At 33.2% G+C, this 25044-nt stretch overlaps 1 protein-coding gene, 1 long non-coding RNA gene and 2 pseudogenes across 5 annotated transcripts; 2 read left to right on the top strand and 2 right to left on the bottom strand.

Moving 5' to 3' along the window:
- The first annotated feature begins 7436 nt into the window (after positions 1-7436).
- LOC146938846 (elongation factor G-1, mitochondrial-like) lies at positions 7437-9064 on the top strand (annotated as a pseudogene).
- Positions 9065-10117: 1053 nt separating this feature from the next.
- LOC146938845 (uncharacterized) lies at positions 10118-11254 on the top strand (annotated as a pseudogene).
- A 397-nt stretch (positions 11255-11651) lies between these two features.
- On the bottom strand, positions 11652-12763 carry LOC146938844 (uncharacterized). The gene is made up of 2 exons (XR_015031429.1): positions 12150-12763; positions 11652-12047 (listed from the first exon to the last, which is right to left on the bottom strand). It is a non-coding gene; the product is annotated as an uncharacterized LOC146938844 (long non-coding RNA).
- A 5213-nt stretch (positions 12764-17976) lies between these two features.
- On the bottom strand, positions 17977-23744 carry LOC146938843 (neutral ceramidase 1-like). 4 transcript variants are annotated; one of them, XM_085752742.1, is made up of 11 exons: positions 23580-23744; positions 22925-23364; positions 22349-22557; positions 21884-22228; positions 21412-21501; positions 20353-20617; positions 19995-20262; positions 19514-19639; positions 19194-19257; positions 18938-19098; positions 17977-18845 (listed from the first exon to the last, which is right to left on the bottom strand). In XM_085752742.1, the coding sequence occupies exons 2-11, from the start codon at positions 23278-23280 to the stop codon at positions 18294-18296; spliced, it is 2436 nt and encodes an 811-aa protein (XP_085608868.1). In that variant the 5' UTR covers positions 23281-23364; positions 23580-23744; the 3' UTR covers positions 17977-18293. The 4 variants fall into 4 exon arrangements, with proteins under 4 accessions (XP_085608868.1, XP_085608869.1, XP_085608867.1 ...); XM_085752743.1 differs by having other exon boundaries at positions 21412-21498; XM_085752741.1 differs by having other exon boundaries at positions 21884-22557.
- Positions 23745-25044: the final 1300 nt, after the last annotated feature.

Here is a 25044-nt window from a genome sequence, read left to right as displayed (position 1 = left end):
AACTCGCCACTGCGAGTAAATACGTAGGAACCCAGAATGCACACTTTGCTCGCCAGTGCGAGTGAAGTTACTCGCCACTGCGAGATAAGCTGTTAGTTGCCCAAAATTGTCCCGATGCGATCCTTTCGCACGTGTAGTCTTGAGATGACCTTAGAAGTAAGTTAGAGAGCTGTTTAGGATGCTTTCATAAGCTCCAGAAGTCTGTTATGGTGACTGAAAATTAGAAGTGTTGCTGCATGAATGCTATAATGATGTTTTATGATATTTATATTGATGTAATTAATTCCTTATGTGAATGTTAACACATTCAAGCGTTGTTAATTGTTGTATGTTGCTGCTGTTTTCTGTTGTCGACTGTTAGTGTCTTGAGGTTGCATGAGTCGGTCTATGTTGTTGGAATTTAAGAAGTTGTCCATGATTATGAGTCGTATGAGTTGTACACGTCGTTGTCTAAGTTGTTGGAAGTTGAGTCCATTGCATACTCATATAAGTTGGTTGAGGGCTTGATGCCCTGGAATGCTTAGTCATTCACATGATTGTTGAGGGCTTGATGCCCTGGAGCTTTTTATGTTGGGGGCTTGATGCCCTGAAGAGCCTAATTACGCTCATATAAGTTGGTTGGGAGCTTGATGCTCTGTATTGGTACCAAATGCATTTGCATATCAAGAGGTTCATGATGTTTAAGTTGTCAAGATGTTGTCGAGTTGATAGAGTTGCATGGTCAAGGATGAGTTGTGTCGTCAAGTTGAGTGTTAAGTTGATTATGATTTGTGATGAGAATTAGTAATGGTATTGATGATTGTATTTGTTATGTAATGAAAAATTATGCTAATTGTTAATTGTTGATATGTTATTAATGTTTAAGTTGTTAAATGCATTTTATTGGATTATATGCTTAATGTATTGATTATGAAATCTCACCCCTTCTGCGTATATGTTGCCTCGACCGTGGGTAATGTGCAGGTAATAAAGATTAGAGGCGTTCATGAGTGGACTCTCAGTTGGTGTCTAGGTGCTCTGATACGTAACGGGATGGGGGCTTGCTTTTACTTCTATTCCTTACGTGTCTCTTTTATGAACTAACTTATGAGATTTTTCAATAAGGCCTGCGTGCCAAGACTTTTAAATGTTGAACTATTTTCCGCTGCAATAGTTTAAGATTTTTCATGATGTTGAATTTGAAGGATAATTATTATTATCCATTTTGTGATTTAATTGAAGTATGTGACATTCCGTTGTGATCAAAATACTCTGATTTTAAATGAAATTTTCATGTTGGGAAAACGGGGTGTTACACGGCATACTCATGCGCTTGTGTTGGATCAACAATCTGGGAGTAATCCATATGTGATTTTAACCCAAACCATCTCCACCTATCCTCAAGTCCCTACGTCTCCGGGGCTTTGGAACATACGGGTTTTGAGCCTGCAGCTCCTTCCAATGGCTATTTGTCATAGCTACTTTACCTTTACGCATTCTATCCTCTCTAATACGCCGCTTGTCCTCCTCCACAGCCATATTTGTAAAAAAAAAACATAAATAAATGGACAATGTATTTAGCCATTTCCTCAAAACTATATATTTTTACGGTAACACAACCTAAGGCATGGAACAATGGATCTAACCCTCACATTATATACAACACCAAAAGTAACATATAACAAAATAAACTTAGGCATTCATCAAACTTTATGTAACATACAACATCATGTCATTCATCAAACTTGCCAAAAAAAGCAACAAAAAAAAAACCAAACTTAGAAACATCATAACATATATACATTACATAATTTAACATATTTGCAAAAAAAATAACGCAAAAAAAAAAAAGCAAGAATGTCTCACTTAGTCATTTCATCAAACATCTTAAGTGCATTCTAAATACTAGCACAATTAGTGTTATTTGAACATCTAAACAACTACATTGTACCTACACTTACTCTAAACAACAATTCCAACATAAACAATCCATCAAAGCATCTAATTTACTCATGATTAGTAATTTTCAGACCAAACCTAAACACTAAAATTTTGCTAAAATTATAAAACTAACACCCTAAACAACCTACATTGCATGTAAATAGGTAGAAAAGAACTTACTTGTGAATTAATTGAAGAAACTGGGCTTAAATTCGTGCAATTGAAGTTTGGTGAAATTTGGAAGAGAGAGTTGAGTGTGTTGTGTTTCTGGAAAATGGGAATATTGACGGTTTTGTTCTTGTTTAAATGCAGAACGCAACGGTAGTTAACTACCGCTGGCCTCAGGGGTAGTTAACTGTTGCCGGTTTTCTGAACGATAGTTAACTACCGTTGAGGGTATTTTAGAATTTTTCATGTGTTATTAGGATGTTATTATGTCAGAAAAGCAATTTTCCAATTAATCCCTCCACGGTCCACACCAAAAATAAGATTCTAAAAAAAAACATGTATCTCCCTCACACCCTCACCATTGATTTTTTACCATCCCTACATACACACTACGACTTCAACCTTCTCACTAGTGCCATGATGGAAAATAAAAAGTAATATTGCATAAAATATAATATTTATACAACTATTCTGTGACTGTCGAACGACCATTGAATCTTGCAGAAGGCTTATATATGCTCTGAGCATGGTATTCGATGAATCATCGCTTTTCAGCAATGCATGAATCTGAACGTCTTATGAAGCTTTTTTTTAAACAATCGTCTTATGAAGCCTTAATCATTAATTAAGGACACATTAACTCCAATAGTTAATAATAATTGTAACACTCCTTCAAAATAAATAAATAATTGTCACACTTTTTTTTAATCTTTATTTACACATAGGATACATGTATAAAAAATATTGATTTCTGTTATGAATATAAGTAAATAGAGATAGTAATAGAGAGAAGGAGAAAAAGAGAGAATAAGGAGAAGTATTCTCATTCACTAATGTGCTTCTGACTGTTATTTATAGGGAAATAGAGTAGCTTATGAACTAAACCCAATAACCGAGTGGTATCGCCCATTAACCCATTTACTATTTGGACATCCACTATTAATATTTATAACACTCCCCCTTGGATGTCTGTTGAGGATATGTCTCATTAAAACCTTACTAGAGAAAAATCCAGTGGGAAAAAAATTCTAGTGAAGGAAAAATAGTACAATATTCTTTTTGTGTGTGATAATCTGCCTCGTTAAAAACCTTATCAGGAAAACCCAATGGGATAAAATCATGGTTAAGGGAAAAAAAAGTCCAGAACACATTAATGTCTCCCCCTCATAAATAGAACCATATGTGAAGCAAAGAAATTCAAATAATATTTGTTCTAGTTACTCCAAAGTTTTAAATGCAGCGACTTTGTTGAAAGAACTGGTTTATCTTCGTAGTTTTCTTCAAATTAGCAATACTTGAGAAGTTTCTTCATATTGAGTTGTTGCAAGAACCCCTTTAAGAAATCCACAATTTTCTTGTATTTGTAAAATCATCATCCTTAATAAAAAAAAAAAGCATTATCCACTTTCTTGATTTTGTTGTTTCTTTAAGATACAAAACACATGCTTGACTTTGTTTCGATGCATGTATTTACTAATAGTGACAAAAACAAAATACCACAATACATATAATTAACAAAATACATTAATGTCCTCGTTTGAACTAAGATATGGTACTTCAGGACCAATTCAAGTTGTTTATCATTTTCTTGAGGACGTTATCTATACTAACATCAAGTGACATCGCAATCATTCTAGTATAAAATCAAATAGATTTGACCATATCAAATTATTTTAATATATTTTCTATATAATTTTCTTGATGCAAAAAATCTCATTTAAATAATAAATTTGCAATCCAGACCAACTTTGCGTATGCAACATATTTAATTTAAAATCTTTCTACAATCAATATTTTAGAATCTCTTCAAGAGTTCTAATAGTATTTATACCCTTCATCATAAAATCGATTATAACAAATTCATTTTCAAATCCTTAAAATGGACATATGATGTCATTTCTTCAATATCTCTCGAAAATTAACTCCTTCAGAGAGTTTCATATACTTGTCACTATCACTTGAGTCATACAAATATATTGTAACACATCTTTATAAAAATTGAGCCTTTCATGTTCTACTAAACTTAACCAAGTAAGAAAAGTTCTTGAATTCACTTCAAGTGAATATGTCTCATAAACATAAACGTTAGAGAAATATCAACTCACTTCCGGTGAACATATCAAACTCTACATGTATGTTTTTTATCAATGCAATTCTCTTTCGCGCGAAAAGTCATATATATCTAATTAACTTCACAGGTTCAAGTGTGCGAATTACAAGTCCAAAAAGTTTAGCTTTGCAAAGCGAGTTTGATTTCACTGGAATTGTCATTTTCCATCTGCAGATATTTTATTTATCTATAATCTTTAATATACTTTAACTCATGATCCTCATTATGACTCATCACATATAGCGCTATATTATATGCAAAAACATAATCAACGTTTACTTTCAGTTTGGTTCCATCACATTTCATTCCTGGTATAATTTATCGAGGTCTCTTTCTTTTTCATAAATTTCAGGTACCCGGTCAGTTCTTCTGGAACTTAAAATTCAATTTTGTCAAACGACTCTTTAGAGTTTCCACATCCTCATTTGGGTTATCTTTCTTATTAGCTCATTTTCTTGTTTGAGGATTTTTATATTTGGAACCGATTGGTCTACCACGCTTCATGCATGGTTGAGGCTCATTTGCAATATTATATTATCCGATAGGGACATCTATTTTGTTTGGAGCATTAGCAGCTACTATTTTAACTTCTTAACTTTGCAAAGTTAATAACATTTCCTTTCGAATATTTTATTTGAACTTCGGGTTCAATTTTTCAGCTGCTTATGATCTCCCCCTAATATTGGGAAAATTAATCCATCAATTTATTATCAGCCTACTAGGCTATAAACAAGTTGGCTCATTTCAATTTATATTAGATGCAGATTCATATCAAATATATTTTCTCAATATTCTTTCAAGATCTATCTAAGTGCGTTATATTGGAGCAATTGTGTTATACACAACACATCCAAAAATTTACTTAGATGAGAAATAGTAAGTTGTTAACCTAAAATAAATTATAAATTAAGGGGAGGACTTACATATGATAACTTGTTGGCAAGATGCGAATCAATATATCAACATACATGATTGTTGATTCTGAATGTAGAGTTTAGAAGGTTCGGTCTCATAAGTATCATTCACACAATTAACTTAAGACGTCTAAAGAATGGATCTTCAAGTTCATTTTTAAGAGTATATGCTAGCACTTGTTCAATATCAATTTCAATTGACAAATGATACTTAACAAATGCTTTCTGAAAAATTTAGAAAATAAACTCTTTGTCAAATTTCGTTGACAGAATAATCTCACAAACTTCTGGTTAGTGAGTTAACAATAATCATACATGTCATTTAGTTGATCCACATTTTTGGTGTATGGATTCAAAAATACCACCTTATATACATTTACATAAATTGAGAGACTAAAATCCTCAAATTTTCTACTTCCTTAAAAAAAAGTTAAGACACAAAAATTATTTGATTGAAGAATCTTCCGGCTCTTCAACACAAATCCATTAAAATTTAACTATTTTTTCATCATAATGAATTCGGGATAACCCTACCAGTCTTGCCAACGAAAATCTTAATATCATATGTAAACTTCTAGTTTACATTAATATGTGCTATCATTGCATTAATATGTGTGTAGTACAAATCAGAGACAATAATATTTTTTTTCTTCACTGCACTTAGTTTCTCTCATAATATAGAGATATTAACATCTTCCTATTTTCTTTTCAATATGATATTCATTTAGACGGATATCTTAAAACTCAATAAAATTATATTAGAATGCAACCTCAATGTGTAATTTTGTTCCTCTATGTAACAATACAATAGCTCTTCACGAGCCTTCAATAATTTTGTAGTTCTTCCGGAACTTTATCACAATTGATAAAAACTATCATTATTTTAAAATGATATTTAAAAATATTACTTTGAACAATCCTACAAGGATGCTTGAATATTAAATTTGTTAGTTCTTCAAGAACTATATTTCAAATCTTCGCAAACAATTATTAAAAAAACTTTATTTTTTATTTTTTTTGAGGAAAAAAAAACTTTATTCTTTAACCGCTCATTCATGAATACTTTAACATTAAAATTTTAGTTCTTGAAGAACTATATCAGAAATAAATTGTTTTCCTTTTTTTTTTATTAGAATGATTAAGAAAAAAAATTCTAAAAGTAACCCTTCACAGAAAAATATCTCAATAGTAAAAGAGAAAATTAATCAAACGTATTGATCATGCTTATTTAAAAATTAATATAACAAGTCTAACTATTTGTAGTTGAATATTTTTATACAATCTAAAATTGAAGATTGTATAAAAATGGCAAGATTGACCACACTGTGAAATGAAAGCGAATGCTATTCAATTTGTGTTATATAACTATGCAAAATTTTGTGTTATATTCGTGTTATATTTTTCCAACAATCGGTTTGCAAAAAAAATGCTGATTTGTTCCAAAATATGTGCCGTATTATGTGTCTATCTTTAATTTATTTGTTCCATAAATCTGTATGCTAATTACGTGTCATATGAACTTGATTGTATCGATGCTATTGATAAACACTTCTTAATTTAATATTAATTAATTACGAAATAAGTGATGCTATTTCTTAGGTGATAAGTGCAACACATGATGACTAGTGACTACGTGTTCTTCATTTTTTAAAAATTAGAAGTAATTATCGGATAAAAAAACAAGTCTATTACTGATAGCATCACTTATTTCGTAGTAATTATCTTATAAATTAATTAATATGTTGAAAGTTGAATTAAAATAAATAAACACTATAATTTGCATAACAAACAATTATGTGTATCTATAAGGCACTAATTCCCTTTGATGGAACTGTAACAGTAACTATAATCATCGATACAAAATACAATACAATACAAAATAGAGTGTGCTGATAACGTTCTAAAAATATTGATTTCTTTATTTTGGTAAAAATAATGATTTCTTTATGAAGAATGCTAGCAACACTCTCTTTTGAGCACTCTCTCTAACACTCACTCATTTATTGGATGAAATCAATGTATGTCCCACCACTTTATGTGGGTTCCATTTTCAAAATGTAGGTCTTACATTGATTTCACCCAATAAAAAAGTGGATGCTAGAGAGATTGTTCAAAAGAGAGTGCTGCTAGCACTCCTCTTTCTTTATTTTGGTACATGTATAAAAAATATTGATTTCTTTATTTTGGTAAAAATAATAATTTCCCACGAAACCTAAAAATAAATAAATAAAACCACTTATAATGTTTGTTTTTCCAGTTGATCAAGGTCTCTTCAAAAACGGAACTAACTACACCGCAGCTTCCATCAAACCCCTCCTACCGCCATGAATCGTTTCTTCATAAGGTCCTCCATACCACGACTTCTCTACTCCACCGTACGCTCCTCCTCCACCTCCGTTCTCGCCTTCCCTCTCCACCTCCATCACTTCTCAAACAAGTCAGTGGAGCAGCTACGCCACGTCTGGATTTCTGGATACGATGACCCTTACAGTAGGACACGAACAGACATATTTAATGTATCAGGAAGACAATGCTATCTGGACGACGACGATGACGACTACGACGACCCACGTTTTGTATACGAGGACGAGATAGATAAACGACATACCCTAACATATGTCACTTCCTATATAAAAACATAACCGTTTGACATATATTTTTGTAATGATAATTTTTTTGGAGAAGATATCTTCTGATCATGTTGATTTCAATATTGTTGATGTTCAACTAGCTTCGCGTATTTATGACAGTGCAATTCTTGTTCTTTCTTGTCGAGGTGTTAAAACCGAATCCATTACTATTGATCAACAAATGACAAGATTTCAACTTCCAAGGCTTATATTTATCGACAATCTTGATCCGAGAGGAGCAGATCCATGGAACGTTGTAGATCAAGTAAAATCTAAGCTTAATCATCGATTCATAGTTGTGCTGCAATTCAAGTTCCCATACACATTGACGATTGTTATGTTGGATTTGTTGATCTTGTCAAGTTAAAGGCCTACTTTTTTTGCTCTAAAACGTCTTGTGGACTTTTGATCTTGCCAACAAGTTAAAGGCCTACGTTTTTCGCTCTAAAACGCTTGGTGGACGTTTTTTATATCTTGCCAACAAGTTAAAGGCCTACTTTTTTCGCTCTGAAACACCTGATTATGCCAATGCAGAAGTAGAAGAAGTAACCAAAGATATGCAAGCCTTTGTGTTGAAAAAAAGAGGCGAACTCATTGAAATTGTATCGGAGGTTGATGATAAAATTTCTGAAGCTCTTCATGGTGGCATCCAAATTCCAGAGTCTTATCTCGATGATGCAATTCGTAGGGCAACTATAGCAAGGAAATTTGTACCAATTATCATCAGTGATAAGATATATGAAGGGATAGATCTATTTATGGAGGGTGTAATTAGGTATTTGCCGAGTCCAATCGATGTTAGTAATTATGCTCTTGATCAAAATAGGAATGGCGAGAAAGTTGAATTGTCTGGAAGTATTGATGCTCCATTCGTTGCAAAGGCTTTCGCAACTGGGCATAAGAGCTATGTAAAATCAACTTATCTAAGAATCTATCAGGGTGTTATTAAGAAGGGTGATATTATTACAAATGTTAACACCGGTAAGAAGATTGAGATTCCTCGTTTGGGTAAGAGACATGAGAGAGATGATTATATTGAGGGTGTCGATGAAGCTCATGCTGGAGAAATTGTTTTTGTGTTTGATGCTCATCTTGAATCTGGAGATACTTTTACCGATGGGTCTGTTAGATATATAATGACTTCTACCGATGTTCCTGCTTATTCGGTCTCAAAGGATTCTGGAGAGAAGTTTTCAAATGGTGTGAATTGATTCATTCCTGAGAAATGATCCTACTTACCCAGTTGGTTTGGTTTGTTAGCTTTGCTATGGTTGCTTATTTATAACTTATTTTTTATGGTGAATTTGTTGCTTAATTATTGATCTTTGATTAGTTAGTAGTTACTCATTTTTTTGTATTGTGTTCTGCATTTAACACTTGATCCTATATCTGCTGTCAAGATTATTTATGTGATTCTTAAGTTTAACATTTAGTGCTAGTGTCATGTTATTGTTAAGACTCTTACAATTGGGAAAAATTGTTTGATCAGTTATAAGGGCTATCAAAAGTTAGTATACGCCTAATGGGCCAATGTAATATTTAGTCTCAGAATTCTAATCAAAAAGAACAATGATCTTCTTATCAGAACTTTTGATGAGAATCACCCTCTGACGAAGTTGATTCTTTGATACATTGAATCATTTGATATCAGGGTCTAGATATATTTCTTATAATGGTCATGATTGAAAAATATATATAAAACATAATTTATGGCTTGCTTTTTTCAATCTGTTTTAAGATACTCCCAGCTGATTTCTGCACATTTTCATTGGTGCTGCTCCACCTCCATAAAAGAAAGAAAATGTCCCATGCATCTGTTTTAAATTATTTTGGGGCTGTGAAGCCTTAATACTCTAAAAATGGTGAAGAATCGTGTCCGACACGTATCCGATACTCGTATCGGAGAAGTATCGGCCAATTAATATTTATTTTTTTGGAAAAAAAAATGACCGATGCATGTCTGATACGACTAACTTATACTCCAACATCGATGCTTTTGTCTTACATGTTTCATTTAAAAAAAATAAAAAAAATAAGAAATTACATAAAGACCGATAAAGTTGTCAAAAACATTTGTCTCTTCTAACCCCAAAAAAAATTGGGTTCCTCATCAACCACTGAACAATAGTTATTCCCTCTTCTAACCTTTACCATCGATTAACTAAATCTCAACATCAGCATTACCGATTGCCTCCATCAACACGTTCGGATAGTTCTACTCTATTTCTCTTCTCTCTAATGCTATGTTACTTCTGTTCTTCTCCCTTTAATATCTTCTTCTCTTTGTTCTTCTCTCTAATTGGGAAAAAAAATTGTTTTTAAATTGTTTGTTTTCATTCTCAAAGTGTTAACTCTTAAGTAGTCAACATTAGACAATGGTGTTCTTGTTTTGTAGTACTAATGATGTTTTCTTTGGAGTTTGGATAGTACTAATGATGTTTAGCTATATTCTAATTTGTGCAGAAAAAATATGTAATTGTCACTTGTTTTGATCATTTTGAATAATGTAAATGCTTGTTTATTATCATTTTTAGTTATGTTTATACATTGTGTACTTGTACTATTAGTTTTAAATTTAATTTTTTAATAACGTATCGAGGCCGTATCATATCGGAAGTTTTGATAAAAAAAATCATATCGCTGTATCGGTATCGTATCCGTATGGTGTCAGGTATCGGGGCTTCATAGCTTCTATGTTACTTAAAAAAAATTATTTGCCTTTTTGTTTTATGTATCCATTGTTCATTTTAATGTTATACTCATTTATTCTTTGCAGGAACTTTAATTTTGGGAAACCTCTAATTTTATCCTCATGAACAAGCTCCAGCACCTATCTTTTCAAATTTTATTCTCATGTTCTAATCCATTTAAATGAAAATCCTGATGAACAAGTTCTAGCTGACAACAACTTACAGGACTAAAAGGAACATGAGATACTAGTTTTTGAACCACAGTATGATAAAGCCAGAAAAAAGATAACTCAGGAAAAAGATCTAGGAGCTTGAATTAGGTAGACAGACACAAGCCACGAATCTTCTAAATATTTCACTTGCTACTGTTTCTTCTCTTCCAAGTGATATGCATTTCTTTTTCCAACACAATTTATGGTCTGTTTTCGATTTTGTGAGATTATCCCGGTTATTTGATTTTATTAGTCCCAAAGAACAAGAGGAATTAATTGCATGAAGAATATGAGATTTGGTTCTATAATCACGAAAGAAAATACAAGTCTTGGTTCACCGGATCAGACCTGAAGCAGTTGTTGTTCAGATGATGAATCCAATTCTTCTCACGTGCTGCGTCGAGGGGCATGTTCAAGTTTGAGCCAGAACAATTCTACATCTCTGAAGTTAAGTGGCAAATCAAGATCCAGTAGAGCCTGCTATTTTAAGAGAAAGTCATAGTTTCTAACAGTCTATGTTATTTTGTTATTATCCATGTAATGTGATGTTGAAACTTGAGAATCCTATTAAAACTCGTCCTTAATGGAACTAACATAGCTTTATTTAATAGGCTAAAGGGTTTACAAGTTTTTTCTTTCTTGGTGAACTGCAGGTGGTGGATATCAGCACCATGCTTGAGGAAGCTGTCCAATATGCAAGTTTTTTTTTTAGGGGGAGGTATGTTCATTTTAGATATCAAGTCATTCTTGTGAATAAATTATATATTAACAAACATAATCATACTGACTTTGGTTAAACTTTTCTTTTTTGAAATGACAAATTATATTAAGCACACATTGGTCTATAACACAAATTAAAAGTAATCTTAGTTCATATAGTCATATACATAAATTTTTCAACTTAACTAATAAAAATATTTTAATAGCAGTAGGGTATAAAAGAAAATGTGTTATGCATTAATTGAAAACCATAGCGATATATGTGAAATTAAGAGAGAAGAAAACAATTTAGATAATATTTTTTGATGACTTATTTCATTATATTACCATCATCTTAGAGTACAATCCATAACTATAAGGTTCACAAAATTTAGAAAATGCAAGCATATTATTGGGTGCCAACACAATAACAAAATGGCAACTTATGAAATATTTTAGTAAGGCTTTTATGTGCTCTCTCGAGTATTTTTTTTGGTGGTGTCCAAGGTTCGAACCCTAAACCTTGCATATATTATGCATTGTCCTTACCAACTGAGCTAAGCTCATGAGGACTGAGTATAATACTCATTGAATCTTTATCTCGTCGTTATTAAGACATACACAAGAGCGGTGCCTACACTTCGGTGTATAAGCAGATGAGCACATACCTTCCGGACAATCTAAATTTCGTTGACATCTAATACCTGATGAAATGAAAAAGAGAATAAAACAATGTTACTTACATGGGATAAAATAGTGTGTACAAAGTAAATAAGGAACTTTAAAAAGGATAACAAATGACTTACCATCAATATTTTCTACAACAAAAAATAGGAAAATAAAGATGATCATGACATAAACAAACTTGACAAATTCAGCCATATTATCCCCCCTATGATCAAATAGAAAACTATTTTCTCTCTATAAATTTATAAAGCTCGGTTTCTTTTAAGATCATTTAAATAATTTTTAGCGCTTATGAAGTTGAAAAAAATAATCTTTGATAAGATTATAATATTATTATATGCCTCCTAAGTACATCGATGTGTTATATTTCTCCCTTTAGTAAACTTAGTAAGGAGGTCACATCAAAAACTTACCAATCATAAGAATTTATTACATTCTTTTTTATCAAATTCAATTATTTCACAACCTTTCAAGACAGAAAAAGAAAAATCACATAAAGAATAATTTTTTAAAAAGAGGACAATATATATTATATCGTCTAATCTAAGACAAGGGAACAAAATTTACAATATAGTTAGAGTAGATACACCAAAACAGAAGAAGAAAAAATACACAACCCTCATTATGTGGATGTAACATAAGGACATGCATCGATAAAATCTTCATCAAACGACACTCAATCAATACTCATCTCTTAGTCTCTGGATTTCATGTGAATTATTTATGAGTGACGTTTTTAGTTTAAAATGAATTTAATTAACCTGAATATAACTTAGGGGAGCTTACAAACCTCACCTTATGGACTATCAAACTCAGGGGAAGCTTATAAACCTCAGACCATAAAGTCAACTCGTTAATTAGATTAACAACAATTATTTATTATAATACTTGTATTTGTCATCATCAAAAATTATTATAATACTTGTAATTGTCATCATCAAAAAGGAAGAAATTGTTGGAACAAAATAAGTTTAACAATGCCTCTTGAGTTTTGATGATAACAAGGTATTAAAAGATCAATTGGATATGCTAATATTAGTTCAAGTGTGCAGGACCATATACCAAAAGTTTATATCAAGTATTGGTTCTGAAGAACAAATTGGAGCAAAAGAATTTTCTTGAGAAGCTATGTTGCAACTATACTCTGAAGGTCAACCAGACTCTGAAGATCTCCCAAACTCTGAAGGCCAGACTCTAGTGTAGTTAAAGGACAAAGAAGCTGAAGCCTTGTAGATCAAGCCAAAATTATTTGAAGATTGGAGCAACGATGGTTCCGAAGAATAAGAAATTTTTTGGATGCTATTCTCAGAAAAGGACAGTGAAGTACAATAGTACAACCACTAACTCCACTAATCCAACATTTCCATGTATGTAATACAAGTCTACAAATGTGCCTCTGCTAGATTGGAACGGTTATTTCTCTATCAATGAATGATTTTCAAATTATTCTCTCCTAGGACATTAACCAAATCAAACAACTTATCAATGATGATTGATCAAACTTCTCTAACGACTCTTTGATGCGTTGGCACTCTTCAATGTCTCTCTACAACCTCTATATAAATGATTGAAGACTTGAAGAAAGAAGATGACTCTGCAATATTTTAACTTGTGTCAAAACTCTTTCAAAATGATTGTGCATTAAAACACTTAGAATTTCCTATAAACTTTCATATCTTAGAAATTCTTAAGTCTTAGAGTCTGAACTGTTTTGTATTGTGAACACCACTGATTGTATATCAAGTGTTCAACCAAACTTATTCTTTGTAATTTGTTTGTTAGGAAGTCTCTTGCTTTTGTGCTTGAGCTTAGGAAGTCTCTTGCTTGTGTGCTTGAGCATTCAAAGTCTCTTGCTTGTGTGCTTGAACAATTGTAATCTTGTGTGATTATAGTGAAAAATCTCCTTGGAAGTGCAAGGGGGGACTGGACTACTTCCGGATTGTGGAAGGAACCAGGATAATTGTTTGTGTCTGTTTCTTCTCGCTCTATCTCTTTTATATCCGCTGCATTTGACTCTGAACATTGTTTCAGAATATGAACTCTATCAGACTATGAACTATGGACTTAGTTAAAAAGAAGAAAAATCTAACACAATTCACCCCCCTCCCCCTGTGTTTTTCTCACCTTCAGCTTATGCCTAGGAAAAGACTTAATATTGAAATAGAGAAGGTTGGGAATTGGGTTGCAACTTGGGGAATATGTGAGGAGTTTGAGGTGCAACTGATTGGTGGTGGGCAGAGGTTTACTGTGAACATGGGAAAAAGAATATGTAGTTATAATTTTTGGGAGCTTATAGGTATACCATGCAAACATGTTGTTGTTGCAATGGGTAAGAGGGGCCAAAATCCAAAGGACTTTGTATCTGATTGGTATTCTAGGAAAAATATGAAACTTGTTATAACCTTATGGCACAAGTTAAGAAACTAAAGATAGAAACATTTTATCGAAAATTGTGCATTTCATGTTTTAAAAATTTAAAGTCTTATATTTTCAAGACAACATTTATGATTTAATTCCATTTTTAGCTTCTTAACTTGTGCCCTTAGGAAACAAGTTAGCATGACCCAAACTTTAATTTTCGTTTTATAAATGGTCAAGACATGTGGCCTGATGTTGAATGTGAAAAGATGGTTCCACCTGTGTTCAAATAAAGCGTCTGGAAGACCTAAGAAACTAAGGAGGAGAGAGCCTGATGAGCTTGCTAAATCTCAGGAGTGTTTAGCAAAGCTGCCACTAGGTACAAATGCACAAGATGTGAGAAGTTTGGTCACAATACAGAGGTTGCAAGAGTGAAACAATTTACCCATAAGTACAAAAGAGAAAGGTATTTGGCTTTTGTGTATTAATTATTTATTTGAATTTTACTTGATGTCATATTTCTCAGTTATTCGATTTTCACTTTGACATAGGAAACCATCAAATAAAGCAAGTGAAATTCAACAAGAAGATCATTCACAAACACCTCAAAATGGTGGTCAAGAAGAGGGACCAGTTCAAGGTCATACATATGGAAGTCAAATTGGGGGCATAAGTGCAGTTCAAGGACCCACACAAGCAAGTGAAAATGAAGGCATTGGAACAGTTAACCCCGAAGCGCAGAAGAGGAAGGTAATTGAGAAAGTATGTGTTTTATTTGATTTTTACTTGATGGCACTGGATTAAAAGTAATGTAAGTTTCCTTTTGATAGAGAAAACCATCAAAACAAGCAAATCAAATTCAACCTGAAGTTAGTCAATCTCAAGCACAAGCCAGTCAAAATGATGGCACTAGAAAAGTTCAAGAGGGGGAGGTACATGCAACCACAATTACATCCCAATGTCCAGCTGTATCAACAACCACCGAAACTGAAGTGGAGAGAAATGTGAGTAAGAAGAGGAAGATTGTGAAAACTTCAATTTGTGGAGGTAAATTCAAGCATACTGCACGGTTCCATCCATCTAAGCTTAATCAACAAATTACCAAACCAATTGTTGCTTTTATGAAAACCTACATGAAACCAACTACAAATGTATCCACAACTGTCGAAACTTCTCCAAATTTGTCTACAATTGTCAAACCCTCTACACGAGTTCACACAAATGTTGAGACTGCTAGAAACTCAACAATTGTGTGTGAGCCATCTGCAACCACAAACACCAAAGTCGATTATACTCCAAACTCAAAAACTGTTGTGAAGTCATCAGCAAGAGTCCATACAAATGTCAAGACTGCCATACACACCCACACTAACATTAAACCATATGCAAATGTTAATACAACAGTCAATAATGCACCAGATTCTCAAACTTTTGTCAAGCTATACACTATTTTGAAAACAATTATAAAACCTGTCTTAAACCAACCTCCACCAAAGCCAGCAAACCCAACATCTAAAAAGATTGATTTGTCTAAGGTAGGGAGAAGTGGTAGGAATGTTTGGAAAAGCAATGTTAACAAGAAAGAGTCTGGAAAAGTAGAGGATGATCCCTCCGAACTACAAGATGATGACAAGGATGCTCATACATCTAAAAATCAATCTGCTACAAGAATTGTTGGTGAGGCTAGACATGGATCCTTTCTAGGCCTTTTAAAAAAAATTGACACAATCAAATATGCTTAATTGACCTAGCCTTTAACTCATTTTATGATGGTATTTTGTGTTATCTGTTTTGATGTAATATGTGGCTTAGACCAAGTTGTATCTATTAAGTATGCTTAATTGGCTTAGCCTTTGACTAATTTATATGTTTTGATGTAATTATTGGCTTAGACCAAGTTCTGTTGACAATGTATGGCTTAGACCATAATGTTTCTATTTATGTTATTTGAATATTCTACAAGCTATTATAACAAATTGTTCAATTCTCACAACATCACAATCACATTTCATTTAGATGATAGGTTACATAAACTTTGTTACAATACAAATTGGTACTCAAATTGAAATACAACTAAAAACACAAACACATAACTACATCACTTTCTTGCATAAACCCTAAACATAAAGACAATCATATTTCATAACACAGTCATTACATAAAAACCCACTTATATCCTAAACATAAACACACTAACACTACATCACTTTATTGCATAAAACATCAGGAAAAAAACACCCACCTAGCCACCACAATCCACTTCAGTCATTTCACTTTCTTCTTCTCAGCCAACAATTTTTGATTCCACTTATCTTTCTTCTTGTCAAAAATTCCTTGCATAAGGTCAACACAATTACACTTCTTTTCTTTAGACTCCACATCACGTCCTAAACCTCCTTTCTTTGACTCAGCAATCGATATGTTTGATGGCACTACAACCATTTGCCTTGTACCAGGACCAAGCATATCATCCCAGATCAACAAATCACATTTACGCTTTTCTACCAATTTCGACACTTCCAAAATCTACGCCCCTGATTCTCTCGTGTTAGCAATGTAGATGGCCATGGGCAACTCAGAAAAGCACATTAGAAGCATTCCACTGGAAGTTTCAAAATCACCTTCGTACGATGCTGAACCATATGAGTACCCTGTGGTAGTGTTTCCGGTTGACATTTTTTTAATATGAGATGAAAGATTGAAGCAGAACTGAGTTTTGTGATTGATGGAGAAAGAATGCGAAGAAGCAAAACTGAGGGATTGATGGAGATGAGGGATTGCGAACAAGGAGAAGAAAGGGATTACGTAGAAGGATTGCGAATTCGAGTGAGAGGAACAGAGATTTGAAGCAACTGGGTTCAATGGAGAAGAAGAGAGGATGGTTTAGGGTTCTATTGTGAAGAAGAAGAGGGAATAAGATGGAAGACAAAGATAGGGGCATAGTGGACACTTCACACATGGCCAGTCTCATAATGTCCTTTCATGTCTGTTTTGCTGACGTGGCATTAGTTATACACAGTCACCACTTGCCACGTAGGCGCCACGTAACTTCAAGACTTAAATTCAAATGGTCTATATTTGCAGGGACCGGTAACCTATTTAAACCAGAAATCTATTTGATTTGAAAAAACCACACCATAAAGGAGGTGCAGTTGCAGTTTAATAACACGTAACAATTCTCTCAAATTTAACCCATTTAAACTGTGTATGTACCTGGACTGAGGGTTGTGGTCAATTGGTTACAGGAATGAAATCATGCAATGGTGTTAAGATTTTAATGTATACCGTTAAAATTTTAACGGAGGAATTCTGGATATTTTTTTTTTTGTAGGGACTTAGATTCGACTATTCATATTCTAACTTCACCAAATCGATTTTAAAATACAACATAAAATATATGATTCCTTCAAAGTTTCATCCAACGATTGAAATATCTGCTCTGCAGTTGTGTGAATTATGAGAATTAACCATCTTATTTGGGAGATTCTTCATTGATATTTTTTGGTATAGGTAGCACATCAACCGAAATGTTAGTGTGTTTTCATCCAAGATGAAGGTTTGGATCTAATACTATAAGATAAGATAAGATTAAAGAAAAATTATTTCTTCTCTACTTTGCATTCATCTAATCAAATTGTGCACATGTAAGCCAAATAGAGAGATAAAGTAAACAAAAAACAGACAGTTCCTATGATTAACTAGTTGTAATCCCTAAAATTGTTAATAATGATAACACAATGATTGATGACAATCCCTTAAATTATAAGACACAATCATATATCACAAATTCAGTGTTCCGTATCTATTGCAAACACCCTTCTTTAGGATGGAATGAATTTTGCAAGGGTTTTAAGCACAGCAAATCATTGATACAGTAATGGCTCTGGCCTGTGAACAAAATGTATTTATGCTACTACCACAAATGCACTTGATGAACCTGTAAAGTGGTTAATCGATCCAAACAATCCCTTTGCAGCACCAAAGTGACTTATTCTATACACACCAGGAATCACACCCTGTGGTATCCTCCATTCCATGGTTGCTTTACTCATAGGACTGAGTTGAAAACGCCTTGACCACTTAAATCGCAGACAGAAATCATCATCATCATAGGCAGGAACCCAAGTATCTTTTCCTTGGAGTAATTCCACCAGCGCAAAGGTGCCTTCTGTCATAAGGTCATTACGAGGGCACGCGGACCAGAATGAAACTGTCACAACTTCACCACTCTTAAAGGTGGAGTTTTGAGGTATGTCGGAGAAAATATCGCCAAAATTTACTCCAAAAGGGGTTCCATCCACCACAACTGGTGGTAGCAAGCTTACTTGCTTATCCAGAAGATTAGGAGGTTGTGGGCCGGATTCTACAGGTTGCCCGCTGACAAGAGCCTTTGCAAGCTTCTTAAATTCTTGAATGTATGCATTCAACGTGTGTGGGCCGTATAGTGTAGAAGCACCCTGACAACAAGAAAATTGAAGTCAAAAGAAAGTTACATAGAACAGATACAGTAGAAATATTTGCTCCAAGATTTATGTCTCTTACAACTGACCTCATATCTTTGCACATGGTATTCTTCATATGTAGTCGCGTACTGAGAATAAGCATTGCTCAACGCTGATATAACAATATGAACGTTTTCAAAATCTTTGTGACTACTTAGTACCGTTTTCACTGCATCACGTAGTCGCCTCCCAGCCATTGTTGAGATTTCTGTCATGGTTGAAACAACAGTTGAGAATGTGAAGGATAGAGATCCCAATAGCAACATATTACAGCAAATTAGAGAGTAGGACATGATTTGTTACCTCCTGGTATAGAAAGTATAATAAACTGCCCAACTCGGAGGATCTGAATTGGAAGTATTGAAGGCTGCAAAATTAACATGAATGAAGAAACCGTTAGACAACTGAAAGATGTATTGATATTTACATGACTGAAAATAGATGCAGTAAAACTGCTACATGGAACATCTGTTCGCAAAAAACATGATTAGGAAGAAAGTTAAAACACATTAGATCAATATTGTAATTGATGTAATTAAATAATAGATCACAATATAGAGAAGAAAACTCCGGTGAACCAACGGACAATAAAATCATAATTTTATGATGAGTGAGTAACTTACTGCCCAATCATATGGTATATTCATTTCACCAGTATCAAGCAATATGGGCTTTGGGTGCTGACAATCTATTTGTTTCCTGCTTAGTGTCAAAACTAGGTTGCGGACTAGCTTCCAGAAAGGATTGCCCTGGAGTACAATCAGAACAAGTAATAAGCATAAACCATAACATATTTAGACCCTGTTTGGATAAGCAACTTAATTAAGCACTTATATCATAAGTGCTTATGTATAAGCTATAAATGATAAAATAAGGTCAAACTATTTTCGTGCATGCTATAAGTTGTTTTCATAAGCTAAAAACAGCTTATGAACATGTCATAAATTGTTTTCATAAGCTCTCTCAATCAGCCTTACAAGTGTTTATGCCAGTAAATAAGCTCAAACAAGTTAATCTGAACAGGTCATAAGACTCCAGTTCAGAAAAGATAATAATGAGTTGAGAAAAGATAATAGGTAATCACAAGGTATAAACACTGATTACCTTATCGTCACCTTGCTTAAAATCAAAAGATCCAGGTCCATCTGTTGTTCCGGCAGCAAATGCAAAACCCATTGCAGCAGGGCACGTCTTTACAACCTTGTCAGCTCCTTGATCAGAAATAGTTACCTCAAGTTTCGAGAAATCTATATAGGCATGTCGAAAATCAACCTCCCCTTTAATCTCTTCATCTGCTGCATTGAAAAGATCCACTGCTTTTCTGAATTGTCTTTCCCCTATAATGCGAGTACTTTCAAATTCATCTGGATAACTGGCACACAAGTTATTGGATGCAGATTAGTAATTTCGTTGCAACATTTCCATGAGCTGGTGAAAATGAAAACAAAATGGTAATAATTACCCAGGTCCTTGGCCATAACATAACTCATTCCTCCCTCCACATGTACTGTGATTGAAGTCACATGGTAGTCCAGTGTCTAAACAAAAAGCTCCAAGAACATTTGGACTGACATCTCCAGAATTTGACTGGCAAAATGCAGCTATAAATCTAGGCTTGTCAGCATTCCTAGGAGCACCTCTCACTCGTCTAGTAACACTCGACGTTTTGGTTGCTGGTCTACCAGGAGGAGACTGGAAAGAAGCAGCAATTTCCAGTAATTCATGATCTGCATCAATATATTTTTAATGAGAATATATATATGATTAATTCTTTATTTTCAGATATCTCCTCATCATACTAGTCACCAAGTAACATTAATTAATACTCTTTAAAAAAAAAAAGTAACATTAATTAATACAAAGCAAGGAATCATTCATTTATGAAATTATGTTTCATATTAATACTCTTTGAAAAAAAAAAGTAACATTAATTAATACAAAGCAAGGAATCATTCATTTATGTTTCATCAGACTGCTCGATCAATCCTAGCAAGCATTTTAAGAACATGTGTGGATTGGCTTAGTTGAACTTATCTACTCACATTAGCACTTGTGAGACTGTTTGGAAGAGCTTATGAAAACAGCTTATGACATGTCCATAAACTGTTTTCAGCTTATTAACATAAGCATTCTAGGATAGCCTATGAAAACATCTTATATGAAAATATTTTGTAATTATTTTATCTCGTTATAGAAATGACTTGTACATAAGCACACGTATATGATGAGTTTATGCTATCAACGCTTATTTGAGTTTGATTATCCAAAGAGGGCCTAACTCTTGTATGCAGACAGTAGTCAACTCAATATTAGGACTTCCAAGAGGAAAATACTGGTAAGATTTAAGTGCAACTGATTTTCCTAACATTCACATACTAGATGGTGCAGCACTGCAGCCCAGCTCTTATTATCGAAGCACAAAAGAAAGTGGCAGTTCGCAAACAGGTACAAATGCCAAATGCAGCCAAGCCAAGAGATACCGATGGATTTAAGGTTAAAAAACACACTAGAGAAAAATTACATGATTTGAGGTGTGATTGAGGACATACAGACAAATGCTGGTCAGAATGTGCATATGCCCAAGCATCAACTGCTTCCTGTTTTCCAACTTCTAGATGAGAAAGGGATAAAAGTCGTGATCAGTAAAACAAACAAAATAAAGTAGACTTGATTACTTACATTATAAAATGTCCTTTTCTTCTTCAACTAAAATATTGAACAGATAAAGTTATATCTACTTTACATTCATTCATGGCTGCTTCATCTGCAAAACCATTTTAGGACAGTTTTTACAGAATCAACTGCAGCAGCAGCATCAAGGGTTTCAAAATGTGTGCGCATTCTAAATGACAGGTCTACCTAGCACTTAGAACTAAAATTTTGTTGCTACTAAAGTAAGATATTATTTTGTCTGTAAAATTTGTATTGGAAAAGAAGCTGATAATTTCATCAATTGTTGCATTATACCTAAAAGCAAAGTGTAAGTGACATACGATTATCACGAAGTCCATGAATTATATTTGAGATTCTTTGTGGTGATCCATCATCTCCGACTACATCAGAATCCATTCTTCCAGAATCTTTTTTCTCAAACCAATCTTCCATAAATCGTGAAGCCGCACCTTTATTGTCCCCACTGATTAATGAGTTTCTACGGCCCATTGAAGTCGGGTGAGTAGCAAACCAATTGAAGCTTCCAACAGGTCCCCTTTCGTCATCAACAAACTTTAAAAGAGTCATTTCTTTATCAACGTTATACTTATATTTGCTTCTCTCTGAAGCAGGGTTATTGAGATAAGCACTGGGACTGCGATTCACACCAGCATCTAACAGTTCCCCTGCAAGTTGAAGAAAACATTCAAATGAGTCAATACGTAATGACCATTTATGGAAAGTGGGAAAATCAGAGTAGTGATAGTTATCAGAATTCAGAAAAGTATCCAGTCTTTTCTCCTTACCTTCATCAACAAATATTGATCCAGGACGGATATTTTCATGAGCCTGGACAATGCTTTTCTCAATACCATCAACGATGACATCAAAGGACTGACGTACAAATCCATAAGATGTTATGATATACAAAAAATATTGAAGATAACCCCCAGGACCAGCATGAGTGTGAGTTCCACTAATAGCTACATTATTTTCAGTATATAAATCACCATATCTGTCAAACAAAATGAAATAATAAAATCAACAACACAACTATTTGAGATCAAGATATTTCAAATAAAGACATCAGTTACTACTAGTAGCCACCAAAATAAAATTTCCTTCATGGTCAAGCCACCACAACATATAACATGTCCATAAGTTCTTTCTGACTTATCTCTATAAGCTTTTAAAGATGGCTTATGAAAAAAGTTTATAGCATATATAAAAACAGTATGATTTTATTTTATCTTTTATTACACAAATAGCTTATACATTACCACTTATATGATAAACACTTAATTAAGTTGTTTATCCAAACAGAACCTTAATCATAACAACTCTTGAGTTGAGAGCTAAGACTAATCAGTGCAGGTACCTACCTTGCTCTCAGCCTCTCAATCACTTTGGTTGTCACAACTTGTGAAGCCATACAAGCATCAATATTCACAAAAACAACCCTATTACCCTTCGACGCAGCAACAATAAAAGCACGAGCGTGAAGCCTGAAGTGAATACCAGATGCAACTTGTTCTGTTTTAGCATAGCCCATCAAGTTAACATCAGCAGCAGGACCAGTAATATCATAGCTTCCAAGACCAACCAAATAATCCGAACCGCAATACACAACCATAACATCACTCTTCAGTAACACCAGTAGTAGTAACAAAATATTCCAAAATCTCATTTTTCCACATACCCTCCAAACATTCAAATCACAAAAGCTATCAAACTCCATCACAATTACAAACACTTCAAGTTCAAGGTTAAAACCACCAATTTTTCAATCTCAGTGAGTTTATGTTCTTCTCATTTTCCTTCACTAAAAACAACAATAAATGAATCACAAAGTTGAATTGTAGAACAACATATGCTATGAGCATGATCAGTATTAAAGTTTGAATATGAATTGCAGATAAACAAATATTGAGAAATCAGAACTATATAATAAAAAAATGGGAATGAAAAAGATAAATACTTTTGGATACCCAGATAAGAAAAGTTGGATACCCAGATAAGAAAAGTTAAGAAATTTACATGAAAATGAAGATGAGGCAGTGTTGAAGTGAAGTGGAAGAAAAAGAGTGACCCAGAAGAGAAAATTGAGAGAGAGGATCCAATCTGGAAATAGGGGGTGTGAAAGTAGAAAAAAGGGGGTTGGTGTAGAAGTATGAAGAGCGTTGTAAAGAGGAAATCGCAATTGCAAAGTTGCAAGAAGTGTGAGATTTTGAAGTTTCCCAACTTGTCATTGTCGTGGCTCTTGTTCTTGTCAACTCAAGCCATGAGGACAATTTATTTAATAATATTATCTTTTTTTTTAAGGCTTAATAATATTATTTTATTCAGTTTAATTTGATTTACTAAATATAAACAAAAGGATCCCTCTAAAACAAATATTAAAAAGTCTACTTTTAGATCTATCTTTTTTTTCTCTTTTTGAGAGATACTTACTTTTAGATCTATGTATGTGTTTGACTGTTTGTACTTGTACACTTTTAAGTAAGAGTGCAACACTTTGTACTTTTTTAATAAAAATTTATATTTATATTTTGAGATAGTTTTTGGACAACTCTATTATATTTTTATTGCATTTTTACTCTCATATTATTTTTATTATTATTACTAGCGAAAAGACAGACACTTATGTACCCGTCTTTTTGCTTTTTTTTTGTACTAACGTTTAAAAATTATGAACGATGTTTTTCTTATGAAATTTTAATCTTGATTACAAGTAAAAAATAAATGTTTTTTATTTTTAAATTATAACAAATCAAACTAATTACTATAATTATCTATTTCAGTGACACTAATAATATAATAAAAAAATATAATCTAAATTCTTTTTTTAATGACACCAACAACAATCTTTATTATTAAAAATGTTATTTAAGAGTATAATTGAAATTATGTAAAAGTAAAAATAGATATATTCATCTAGTTTATTACACGTTACAAAAAAGAAGTAGATAATCTACACGTCACAAAAAGAAGTAGATAAAAAAATTAGAAGTAGATGAGCCATGTCCTGTGATTTGTAACCAAGTAAATTGTCATTCCAAAAAGAAGTAGATGAGCCATGTATTGTTTTATATTATTTGACCATGTATAATAAAATCACTTGACCAAAAAAATAAATAATCATGAATTTTTTTTATGATGACAAAATAAAAAACGTATTTTCACAAAAGTTAATGACTCTAGCTTTTTTAATGATCAATCATGTACTGTCCTCGTGAGGTTCAACTCTCGGCCACCACAAAAAAAAAAGATCAATCATGTACTAACAATTCTAGTAAATATGACAGTCTCATATCATTTTTTTTTAAAGAAATGTTATGATAGATGAAAGTGAATGCTACCCCAACTATGCAAAATAATTTGATAAAAAAAACAAATATGCAGCATTGTTCTACATTTCTATAGAGAAGATGGACCATGATAATAATCAACAGTTCGGCTGAAAGGTTGGTTAAGTCTGATCAATGATTGTTTCGATTAGGTT

The sequence above is a fragment of the Medicago sativa genome, chromosome 3, assembly GCF_051527215.1.
Source record: "Medicago sativa cultivar Bolivia chromosome 3, Bolivia_mono, whole genome shotgun sequence".
Classification (NCBI taxonomy): domain Eukaryota; kingdom Viridiplantae; phylum Streptophyta; class Magnoliopsida; order Fabales; family Fabaceae; genus Medicago; species Medicago sativa.
Note: the sequence above shows the minus strand (reverse complement) of the source record. Positions and strands in the feature narration are given on the sequence as shown.